Source organism: Scleropages formosus, chromosome 17, assembly GCF_900964775.1.
Source record: "Scleropages formosus chromosome 17, fSclFor1.1, whole genome shotgun sequence".
NCBI classification, from domain to species: Eukaryota; Metazoa; Chordata; class Actinopteri; order Osteoglossiformes; family Osteoglossidae; genus Scleropages; species Scleropages formosus.
This window is the reverse complement of record NC_041822.1, coordinates 20,210,654-20,223,632: the sequence shown is the minus strand read 5'-3', so window position 1 is coordinate 20,223,632 and position 12,979 is coordinate 20,210,654. Positions and strand designations below refer to the sequence as shown.

The window sequence follows — 12,979 nt, the reverse complement described above, 5'->3', positions numbered from 1 at the left end:
TTGATCTTGAAACCCAGTTTCAGGCCACTGCAGGTGCACAGTTCAGCAAACAGCCCTGCTTATCCCCCAACCGCAACACCACCAGTTCCTTCCCTTGACATGGTCTGGTTGCGTGAAACAATTTACGATGACCGCACTAAAGGCGGAAAGGAAGGACTAGAGCTCTGTTAACATGCTGCGGCACGATCAGACAACAAAACACAACAGTCACCTTCTGTTATCATAACATAATTACAGCTTTTCTGCAGAACAAAAGGGTCCCGTTTCCTGCCATGGGATCAGCGGGGAGTCGGGGCAGATTGGTGTTTCCACTGGCCAACTGTGGCGCAATGTCGCAAGCAATAGCAATAAATCAAGTTGAAACATGAAGCGAGTGAAAAACTGTGCATTTCTAAAAGGACTTGTCGATGGCAGATAAGCAACGGAGCCAGGAATTGAACGTGATCTTTCTAGCAACACAGTGGAAGGGAAGGACCATGGTTTATTCCCACCTCTCGCATGAGGATCTGAGCTCTCTGGATGAAAACCGAAGTGCTGGGCACGTCGAAGCGCTGCTGGAGGCCCTCCAGGTGCAGCTGCTCCACCTTCTCGTAACAGCTCTGCATCTTCACTGGGTGGAAGGCCAACATGGAGACCTTCTCCATTTGCTGGGGACAAAGGGAAGTGAAGTAAGATGGGGACAGAGACAGACTGGGACAGAGACCCTAGGGATCAGGTGGTAAGACAACAGGTCTGAGACAGCATGTCTGGTGGCCCGGCGTGGTCAGCAACTGGTCAAAACCATATCACTGTAACCCTCTGCTGTACCTCACCTCCCCCAGCTTCTCCTTGCTGCCACCGTTGAGCATGTTCTTGCTGACGTCCACCAGCTCGCGGAAGAAGACGTCGCGCACTTCGGCGAACCCACGGCTCGTCGGCTCCATCAGGGCTTCCAGGACCGAGGAGATGTACGGCTGGATGCTGGCCTTCAGGAGCTTGTCGGCCTTAGGCAGGACCAGCGCTGCAGGAGCACAGACCAAGCGGAACAGAGATTCCCACAACTCTCTCTGGGGAGTGTTCCACTACTGACCACAAAGATTACATCTGCATTCATAACATTCATATTTCGCTGACACTTTTCACCTGACTGACTGACAATGTTAAGCTACTAAACAGTGATTTACCCATTTATATAGCAGGGTGATTTTTACTGGTAGATCAATGGTACTACAGCAGGAGGTGGGATTCAAACCATTGTGCTGCCTGCTGCCTCTCTTAAGATTCTACTAAGACACTTGTAATAATTCAAAATACACCACAGTATGAATATATAAAGAGACACACACACACACACACACACACACACACACACACACAGTCTGAACCGCTTGTTCCATACGGGGTCACGGGGAGCCCTAGCCTAACCTGGCAACACAGGGCGTAAGGCTGGGGGGGGAGGGGACACACCCAGGACAGGACGCCATTCCGTCGCAAGGCACCCCAAGCGGGACTTGAACCCCAGACCCACCCGAGAGCAGGACCCGGTTCAACCCACTGCACCACCGCGCCCACCTTGCACAAAAGTGTAATCTAAATTAATAGTAATACAATTCCATGTCTTATACAATATATTTTGCAGTATTATGTTGAATGTGTTTCTGGTACCGTGAAATAAATGAAGAAATATTTTTGACAAAGCAGTTCCCCCTCATTCCAGGGGTTCCTCCCACACACACTGTTCACACTAAGCCATCAGACAGGTTTCGGGGATGGGGGTATTATCAGTCTTGGCCACAGTGTTGAAATTCCATCTCGGCTGCTTCCGCCAGAATGCAGAAGTTCTGCGCTGCATTACGTAAATGTAACACATACACAAGTGGCTTTGCAGGATTCCAGAGCACAGAGAAAAACGGTGAAACACAATAAAACGACGGCAGAGGAACAACAGCAGCACAGTGAATGTGGGACCTACAACTGAGAATATGGGAGGAAACCAGAGCACGTGGAGGGAACCCACACAAACACGATGAGAACATGCAAACTTCACAGAAACTGAGCCAGGTTCTAACCCACGTCCGAATCAACAGCCCAGGCGATATGGGGCACCAGTGCTACCTGCTGCTCTACTGTACCAACCACATCCCTCAGCTTTTTGCAGATGGGGCCACAGCCCAACAAGTAAATCTTTTACAGGAACCACTATAAACTGCTTAGAATAAAACCCTAACATTTTAACTCACCATGTACATCACCATCAGCTAAACACATAAATGCAAATGTATCTGAATTAAGTAACTTTATGCAAATCAATTTGGAATTACAGTAAAATCCTATACATCATGTAGCTCTCATATGAACCAAGGCGGTAGCAACTGGATTATTTTTGGACCCCACTTCTCAAAAAGATTTTGTTTTTAAAAACAAGACTTCTGGATGTGAATATTTCAAATAGAGGTCAGACCCCATGACATGGTGTAAAACAGTGGCAGGCAGCAGCACAGTTTCTGGAAGTGATACAACTGATCTTCTCCTTCTTCATTCATTCACATGTACAGCGAGTAATGCGATCTAAGACACTGCGGATCAGAATAAAACAGAAGCAGCACTGGCCCTCCCGCACTCCAGGATCCGGGTCCTTACCGCACATCTTGCTGGTGACGTGCTCCTTGGAGGTGACGATCTGATCCATATCCGTGCGTATGGTGGCCTCCAGTGGGGGGCGCCCCGCCTCACACTTCTGCAGCACGGCCTCGTACTGCGCCTTCACCTGCTCCTGTACCAGGCTGTACACGGCATCTGAGATCTGGGGGCCACATGAAGGAGAGCACTAGTCTTCAGTGGGGAAGGGGGGTTGCAGGGTGCATGAGCACAACCAAATCAGGCAGAACAGGACCGCAAAGAGACCAGGTCAGCAACAAAGCCTCACCATATACATTTCCCTGCTTGCTTTCTGAAAGAACCTTCTGTGTAAGTGGCTCCCAGCCGTTTCCCCCTATTTCACATATGATACATTTCACAACCCCCCAACCCCACATACCACTACAAGCGTAAAATTAAAAGAAGCACATGCATTTATATGTTTCAGACATCCCTACTGAGAAAAACTGATTTCAGGGAGGGTCGCCCCTCCTCTCAAAAGATGCAGACCGGGGTTGGGGGGGGTTCCCTTAAAAGAATTCACTGCTATGTAATCAAGTAATTCACTGCTATATAATTAAGTAATTCACTGGTAACTTTTTGGACTAGGGAAATATGTGAAGATGAGGCTTATTTCCAGGACATCGTGGATTACTTCCAGGAGTCCAGGGGAAGACCTGGAATGTCTCTACCAATTATTCATGAATTTCCTTTTATGAAAAGAGACATGAAAGGAATATTAAGACATTTTTTCTTAGTTTTTATTAAACCCCTCGTATGCAATTGGAAGGTGACCCCCCCAGGTTGGGAGACCACGTTCTAGATCTTTCCGGGCCGTGTGTTTTCACCTTGAACCGGACTCACCAGCATCCAGTTCCTTTGCCTATCGAAGGCCTTGCCTTTCAGACGCACAGCGATGAGGTCCCTCAACTCTGAAACAAGGTTCTCCATCACCAGGTTGGCAAGGATCTGTGCCCACATACACACACACACCCAAACATAGTTAGTATAACATCAGATCAATCAGAAACCCACACACAGGTGCTCAGAGTAATACTGGGCATATGGTAAACTCTACAAACGTGCAATAAATACTTTATAAATTGTACAAATGAGTCCAACACACGTCTATTTCTCACAGTGGATGGAAATTCTGTTGGAAAGCACAAGATCAAATACATTCACTAAATGAGCCAGGTGGTCTTTTTCATCCCCTCTCTGTGTGTTTACTATGGGATCAATTAAGGAATATGGGAAACCGACTTTATCGGCTCGGCTCAGGGTGAGACCAGAGGCCCGGTACTATTCTTAATGCAAACGTAATGGATTAGCAAACAGCAAACTATACAAAGAACATAATCGACCCAGGAGTAAGGAAATGTACCGTGCACACGCTGTATTTTACACTTTAATCTAATGCACACAACCAAGATATTTGGAAAGGTAAACATGACTGGGGTGTGTAAGCAGCTGAACTTGGGTTTGCGCTAATTGTAACCGATGTGTTTTACCGCGCCGTTCCTGATAGACTGAACTGGGCTTTGTGCTCAATCCACCCCAGTCAGCCACGCCCGGTTAGAACAACATGGGCCGACCGCACCTGCCCGCAGTACCAGGTGACTGCAGGTGCGAGCTTGCAGCGATCCCGCCGGGACGCCATGGGGTGGGGCGTTAATCCAAGTAGGAGACTAAGTGTGGCAAGACCAACTGGATGCTGCTCACCGCGGTATAGCTCCCGTGTACGATGCCGTGACGCGCTCCCGTTTCCTGCTCGTTGAGAATGATTGACACAGTGGGTTGTAAAGTGCTAGCAGGCAGCAAACCGCAACAGGCGGCGCCCCTGAGGTGCAGCGCTGGCCTTGATTAAAAAGGATGCTTGTTTATGGTCCTGCGCATAAACTGACACGTTCGTGCCGCATAGCAGCACCTGGGACCTTTCATCTTGTTAGTGGGAAATGAGTGTGGCTAAAGTGGGCGGAGTTAGAGTCAAGTGGGTGGAGAAACTTGGGAATGGAATGGGCGGAGCTTGGTCAGTAAACCCCCACCCAAATCCTTAGGAGATGCAGCCTGGGTTGCCACTATGGCACAGAGATCAGTGCAAGTAAGAGCAGCCTACCTGACTGCTCTGTTTTTTCTCAGTAAATTAGTTGCAAAGTTATATTAAATTAATCACTATTGCACCAGGACACATGGGAGGTGTATCGAACTTCCTGCAGATGTTTACCGTTATCATCATGCATGACAAAGGTGTTTCAGAGCCGCTCAATGTGCACAGCTGAAGTGATGGGAGATGGGACATGGACTGCCCATCATATCCACACACACAGATACAGATACATACACACACCATGACCAGCAACAAACAAACAAACAATGCTGTTAATCTTTACTAAGTACCATCCATTTTAATGGCAATGGACTCATCAGATTCTGCTCAGCATTGGTACATCCACATTTCTCCACAACAGACACACTATGATCAAACTTTGTTGAACACACTGAGAAACAATGCCAACTTTGTTGTGCTGTAAACTGAAATTCAGATAAGTCAGGAGATGATTTCAGAACAGCAAGGCTTGTCTCTCTCTGGTTGATCTCTAGGTGGAGTGGAGGTCCACCAGAAGTTCTCAGACAGTGATGGATGTTGTCCTGGTTACTCTTAAGGTGGTTTTTCTACCCCTATTAGCTCTTTCACCATTTCTCACTGAAGTGTGACCTCAACGAGAAACGCGGGGCTCAAAGGCCGGTCAAGGCAAGTTTCATGCGTCACGTTTATAGAGATGAAGGTGCGAGTGGATGAGGGTGGGCATAATGCAGGTTCCAGGAAAGACCTGAGAAGGTGCATATATCCTCCCACCTGCTCACGGGTGAAGACAACAGGGACAAGTCGGCATACTACCGCCCAAGAACTAAGATGTTCAAACATGCACCTCTTAGAATGACACGTGTTGCTTGGCAACAGACCTCCAAGCACAAGTGTGTGTGTCTGTGTGTGTGTGTGTGTTGACATGAAGGAATGTTTATAGAGCAGAAACCCGAAAAACAGGCTTGGATGACTGAGCTGGGAAATGGATATGATTTATAGCCATAAAACCATAAATTTAAATGCTGCATATTCATTTAAGTGACACTTTGGCTAAGGCAGGATACAATGTCATATTGCATAAGCTACTTTTGATTTACCTGATTTCACAGCTGGGTAATTTTTACTCTATCAATTTAGGGTAAGTACCTTGATCAAGGCTATCAGAGCAAGACCACTTTCATAGAAATAATGGCATAGCGTAATGAGCCACATCAAGGTGCGATGGCAACTAAGGACATGAAGTCCACTCAGCAATGCAGTTGTTGATCTGGTCGGGGGAGCAGGTTCCAGACTGTCAGCTCGTTGCCATCGTGTCGCCATATTTGGCTGTGCTCACCTGTGTTGGGGTTCCGCACATCATCTCCCAGGTGCTGTACTGGCCACGCGCCTGTCGGTAGAGCCTCACGGCATCTGTGAAGGCCGGCGTCTGCACCTTGCAATCCTCTGACAGGCCTGAGGGGGCAGCAAAGAGCACCATTCAAATTAGCTGTAATCTCTATATCTGTGATTAGGGTCTCATTTGAATGGGAAGAGCTGATCCATTTAGTTGCCCCGTTTTAAGAGAGACATTGTTGGCATATGGTCTGAACTAAGCCACATTTTGCCACTTAAGCAGAAGCAATTATTTATTGTTGTGATTTGATTGGTAAAAATATTTAAAACTGAGGAATATTTTTGAGGCAGACTTCATTACTTTAATAATTTCAGGGAACCTTAAGTATTCTAATGATATTACCCCAGCCAAAAAAAAAAAAAAAAAAGTTACACACAAGTCCCCTGATAAACACAACGGATCCGACTCCAAACAAGAGGTAAGTTACGTACAGAAGGTGAAAAGTGGTCATGTGAAGCCTTGATTGCACATCTCGGCTCCAACCCGCAATGTCATCCCCAGAAGGAAGTGGAAGCCCCTTGTCATAGCAAGTGATGAAGGAAGAATCAACAGTATCTGGGGTAGCTGGTATTGCAAGAGCTGCATCCTTTGGACCCAAAAAGTCACAGGTTCAAATCCCACTTCCAGGTGTAATAACCCTGAGCAAGGTACTTACCCTAAAAAAAATTGCTCCAGAAAAATCACCCAGATGTGTAAATGAGTAAATAATGGTAGTAGCTTAACATTGTAAGTCACTTTAGAGCAAGGGGTCAGCTAAATTAATAAATATATCAAAGGCCTCAGATCATTTTAAATCCATGACCTTCCTTTAAAATCTTTTCCTCAACTGTGAGTTGCATTTTCCTCCGGTTGCTTTTTTTTTGTATAAAATCACTGCATCATCATTCACAGTAAGAACAGTTACATAATTGTTTATATTGCTGCCTTAAGCAAGTGTGCTTCCTGTCACCAGACTTGAATTACTTGCAGTCTGCACTTTCAACGTAAAAATGTTTTAAGTATCACTTTATCATAACTTTCATTGATCACGAAACGCACCACCGCTGCTCCTTTTCACTTCTCGGCCTCAATATCACGGGTCTCGACCTCACAGATTTCTTTAATTCCAGCTGTCTTGGGGATAATTATAATTGAATCAGAGACATTGTCTAACCCAATAATGACAGGATTGCTATCAACTTCTCAAACCTTAAAAATGGGAGAAAAAAAAATTAAGCAAAATATGGGAGTGTGCTTGTATATCCAACAACACTACATAGGCATATTTTAAGTACTGTTCACTAAAAATGAATGTCTAATGAAAACGTGTTCCCTTTTTCCCCTTAGCTACAGCCGCCAACTCGGTATGACACACCGGAAAGTTCTCAGTGAGGGCAGTCGTATAACGAAATCCCAAAGGAAGCGTCGACTGAAAGGACTGTGCAGGGATGCCAGGCCCCCTCTGAGCGTCTTCAACTGGGAAGTGGGTGCGAGGGGTGGAGGTGGGTTCAAATACACACTGCGGGTCTGTGTGTGAGAGGAGAAGAGCTGCTGTGGATTCGTGCTCAGAAAAGAGGCAGGAAGTGAGTGTTTGAAAAGGACCGTCGCCTCATTCAGGACCCCTGGCAAAAACAGGAAGACCCCACTCCCCCCACAACAAGTCGGACATGTGAAGGCAGCAGGAGCTGAGTAGCACTTAGCATGGTTGGCGGGGCAGGTTCCTTCTCTAAAAATGGAAAGATTCCTGAAGTACTTCACATTTCATATAAGAAAAAAAAGCTTCAATAAGATTTTCAGTATGCAGTGGGAACACAGTGCCTACACTGTCCAGACACGGGTTCGAATCCAGCTCAGTCTGTGCGGAGTTTGCATGTTCCCCCTGTCTTCACTCGGGGTGCTCTGGTTTCCACCCACAGTCCAAAGACAGGTGTTTCAGGTTGACTGGTGACTCTAAATTGTCCACAGAGAGTGTCTATGTGAGTGTGTGGCTACCCTGTGATGGACTGGCACCCAGTCCAGGATGTACTCCTCCTCTCCTACCATCCACCAGTTCTGGGATAGGCTCCAGACCACAGAGACCCTGATGAGGACAAGCGGTTAACGAAAGTGGACGATGATTTGCAGTAACAGATACTAGGGATAAATGCTTTGCACAATAAGGAATGAGTCACATTTCTGTAACTCACTCAAATTACAATGTATAATAGAAAGGAGTCATATGCAATACTTGCTGTATTTGAAAAACACACACACACAGTCTGAAAGCGCCTGTCCCGAGTGGGGCCGCGGCGGACCGGAGCCTAACCCGGCAACGCAAAGCGCAAGGCTGGAGAGGGAGGGGATGCACTTAGGACGGGACGCCAGCCTGTCAAGACACGTCAAGCAGGACTCGAACCCCAGACCCACCAGACCGCAGGACCCGCCCAAACCCACTGCGCCACCACATCTATTTATCCAGCACAGATTTTTTTTTTTTTTTCTCCCACGGTAAGCACCCTGATAAGGGAATTGCAGAAAGAGCAGATCGAATCCGAGGACCTCCACCGGGTGGCGGCTGGAATCATCTGTGCTGTGATTGGGGGGGGGGCGCTCTGTGGAACCAGCACATGCCTCTCGCAGGCGCTTGGGCCCTGCACCGGAGCCGGACGACTCGACGAAGATTAATTGCCGCCGCATACCAGAGTTTATTGGGAGCCGAGTCCGAAGCACAGCGCTCAGCCAAACCCCTGGCGCAGGGCGGTCGCTCCCACGGAAGGGCGGTTTCAGACAGAACGAAGACATGGCCCCTTCTCCAGGTGACACAGGCACGCATTTGCGAACACATCCAATTCCACCGTAATCAAACCAAAATCCACGACTTCCACACAACGCACAGAACTGGCACGATGAGCTAATACCGCCGGGCCCCTTTCAGGCAGATTCGCGCCGGCCCTATTCTGGGTGACATCACCGCTGCGGCGGCATGCGATCCGCTCAACAAAAGAGGCCGGAGGCCAACCGTCTTGGCTCGGCTCAGATCGCCAGCGCCCGCCACTACCCGTGAGCTCCAAGCTGGCAGCCACCCGCTCCGCGACACTACGTCCACGCGAAGGCTGAGGGGGCTGAAGGCCCTACGCCAGTCCCGCAGCTGTGGCATCCTTACAGCGCGCTGCGTGTTGCCAAGCTCCATAAATCAAGTTAGAGGTCAGCCTGAGGCACTTCTGCAAAAAATAAATAAATAAACAAACAAACAAACCAACCAACCAACCAACACGCACATGGTGCTGACAGCCTGGAACTTGACCCCATCTCATGTTCTCGGTTATTGTCGTATTCTGTCCAAAAACTCTGCGGGTTCCTTACACAACATGCTGCGTTCACAGATGTCATGATTCGAATCACCACATCTCATACAAGATCCCTTCGCCTCCGAGGGAAGGACAGAAAGTATTGTGGTTTTAGACTCCAAAGTCGAAACACGGCGGGACACTTGAAACCACAGGGTCAACAAACCCTGAGCGCAGTTATGTGGAACCATTATAGGTTCGAGCTGTTTTGATTGAGAATGGGGTAATTCTAAGTAACACAGTAATCTGAAGCAAATGTAGTCGCACGTCTAATTAAGCAAGACACACACACACACTTTCAGAACCGCTTGTCCCATACGGGGTCACGGGGAACCGGAGCCTACCCGGCAACACAGGGCGTAAGGCCGGAGGGGGCAAGACATTTCAGGAAAAATAAAGAGAAACTGTGAGAAATTGGGGGGCGCGGTGACGCAGTGGGTTTGACCGGGTCCTGCTCTCCGGTGGGTCTGGGGTTCGAGTCCCTCTTGGGGTGCCTTGCGACAGACTCCCGTCCTGGGTGTGTCCCCTCCCCCTCTGGCCTTACGCCCTGTGTTGCCGGGTTAGGCTCTGGCTCCCCATGACCCCGTATGGGACTAGCGGTTTCAGATGGTGTGTGTGTGAGAGAGAGAGAGAGAGAGAGAGAGAGAGAGAGAGAAATTGACTGCTTTATTTTTTTAAACAAGATCCTAACAGGTATAAAGAAGTGGTGTCCATATAAATATTTCATCCCAGCCAAATATGTCCTTAATAATGAAAAATTCCTCACATAAAGAAGGAAGTCGCCACAAGGGAGCCCATGGTGACTCTACAACGTGGTGTGACGAGTGAAGAGCCGGGAGATGGTTAAGGGTTAGGATCAAAGGTTAGATGGACCCATGTTTCTTGGGTACGTTCACCCACAAACCTTTGGATCCAAAGGTTCAAACCCATCTCCAGCTGTAATAGCCTTGAGCAAGGTACTTACCCTAGATTGTTCCCACCGAGTTACTTTGGAGAAAAGTGTCAGCTAAGTGAATAAATGTAATTATGTGACCCCCCCACCCGGGGTATAAACATGAACAAGTACAGTCAGTTGTTCAGAGCAAAGCTGTATGACCCAGAGTAAAATCTGCTTCCTGCTTTTAAGGAAAAACACCCAGCCCACGTGTACAGGCATGTACGCAGCTCGCGAAGCTCTCGTTTGAAAAGGCACAACTATTTTTTTGACCGTGACATTTTTGCCCCCAGCATAAAACCTCTGCTTAAAACGCCCTTTTGCGTTGTGAAACCTAAACGGGGACCTCGGGACACCGCCAACAGCCGCCAAAAAATACAGAAATAACCAGTTTCGCCACATCTTCCCAAAAGTTCACATACATGCAGTGTGAACAGCTGCAATGTGGAATATTTTCTTTAATTAATATTTCTCAAATGCGTGCAAATCCTGTATGGGACTGGGCTGGAAAATGTCTCCATCAAATGAAGGCTTAGCGCTGTATCATAATTTAGGAATATTTGTTATTTATCCGTTCATCCGGCACTTTCCTCCAAAGCTTCTTACAATCAGCTACCAAATTATACAGGTGGGTAATTTTGACTGCAGCAATTTAGGGCAAGTGTCGTGATCAAGGGTACGAGAGCAGGAGGCGGGATCGGAACCGGGGTCGAGTGCTCTAACCACTACGATACTTATTGGCCAAACCCAGACACCGCTGAGGCTGTCAAAGGTTTGATAACCACCCCAGGGAAAAGCCTCGCCCTACCGCAGGTGTTTATCTCCCCGTTACTACGACGACCAGGAACTCAGCCGACACCTCACACAAAGGGCACTTTGAATCTCCCTCATATTCACCTGCGAATCCCACTCGTGCTATACAGCCTGCAGCCTCAGTGGCATCGCAGTAAAACTTACCACTGAACAGTCCCACTGAAGGGTCTCTGTCCTCATATTTCTCATTTGTGTTTGAAGAATTTGTAAACACAGCACAGCATCAGTGTAAATTACACATTAGCAATCACAGTTGGGGGGAAAAAAATGTCGTTTGCACAACGCAGCAGCAGGTGGCGCAGTGGTTAGAGCCCTGGCCTTGCATTTTGAAGGTCCTGGATTTGAATAACTATTCCTGTTATAGCAGCCTTGAGAAAGGTATTTACCCAGAAGAAATGTATAAATTACCCAGCTGTGCAAACAGGTAAATCATGGTAAATAGCTTAATATAAAACACCTAACAATGCAATTTGCCTTGGAGAAAGAAATCAGCTAAGTGATAATAATATCATTAATGATGATATTATTATTACTCATTTAGCACATAATAATAATAATAATAATAATAATAATAATAAATTATTATGAAGTTCCTTTCGTGTTGTAAAGTTTTCTTGTTCTGAAACGCAAAAAAGGACAGATAGTGTGCTGTAGGGCATATCGCACACATTTCGTTTAACGGCTGGTTAAAAGGAGCGTGTGTGTGTATTTAAATGACTACGTACGTTATGCTGTCACTAATAGGCTGCTGCTTTGCATAGAGCTACTATGCTGAGCTCACACCCTTTGCTTACCGCGGTGTCCCGGCACAGGAACACCTACAGGAGTCTGCAGAGGGGTACCGCAGCAGCTCAGACGCAGAAGTGCCCCGAACGGACCGGTTCTCGGAAACCTCACGGCAGGACCTGCCGTTGGACAGCATGGCCATTTGTGCGAGACCCATCTCTTAGAGTGAGAGGGGAGTAAACAAATAAACAACGAGTATGGGCGCAAAGGCAAAACAGCACATCGAGAGAGCGGCCAAAACTAACTGAAAGAAATATGCAGAGCCGACGCGGTGCCAAGTGCTCTGGAGTTGCGGAGCAGCAAGGAATTCTGGGTAATCTGGTCCGAGAAGCAGCCGTGACCACGACTGGAATTCCACCTCCCCGCTGCTGCCTGGTGACGTGGTCTTATGGCGCAAGCCCGCGGCCCAGGGGTCCGACCGCCTCGCTCGGTTCTCCTCGAAGGGGGCGGAGCGGGGCCGAGCCGCAAGACGTGGGGGTGGAGTGGGAATAAAAGTGACACATCGGAGGCCCGCCGGGAGGCCGACGCGCAACGTCAGAGGGACGACAGCTGGAAAGTTGCTGAGATAATTTATCAGGAGGACGATTGAGGAAACAAAATTAATTGCACATTTGTTAATTTAGCTGATGCTTTTCTCCAAGGTGACTCACAATGTTAATATATTTACAATTATTTACCTATTTATACCGCTGGGTAACTTTACTGGAGCAAGTGAGGGTCGGAACCTTGCTCGAGGATACTACAGGGATTCGAACCTGCGAACTTTGGGTCCAAAGGAAGAAGCTCTATGCTACCAGCTGCCCCATTTGTTGAAATGTTACAAACAATTACAGGGTAAAGGAGGGTACTTTACTATATCAAATCAGGGTGAGTACCTTGCTTAAGAGTACCCGAGCAAGAAGAGGTTTTTAAACTGGGAACATTCGGATCGCACGGAGACGACCCAAACCACTGCGCCACCCGCTGATTCGTAGGTGAATCACAACAGCTGCGTTATCATCTACGTGTCTCATAATACCAGGAAAATTTTACATGCGACACAGCGT

At 47.6% G+C, this 12,979-nt stretch overlaps 1 protein-coding gene across 1 annotated transcript in view; it reads right to left on the bottom strand.

Annotated features, from left to right (window-relative positions):
• The window catches only part of LOC108938093 (niban-like protein 1), a 37,385-nt gene that overhangs the window by 5,305 nt on the left and 19,101 nt on the right, over window positions 1-12,979 (bottom strand). The window contains exons 7-11 of the mRNA XM_018758409.2: window positions 6,039-6,154; window positions 3,481-3,585; window positions 2,620-2,782; window positions 813-1,000; window positions 492-647 (exon numbers count right to left, since the gene is read on the bottom strand). Of these exons, the coding sequence (XP_018613925.2) occupies window positions 492-647; window positions 813-1,000; window positions 2,620-2,782; window positions 3,481-3,585; window positions 6,039-6,154 (728 nt within the window). The remainder of the gene's footprint in view (window positions 1-491; window positions 648-812; window positions 1,001-2,619; window positions 2,783-3,480; window positions 3,586-6,038; window positions 6,155-12,979) is intronic.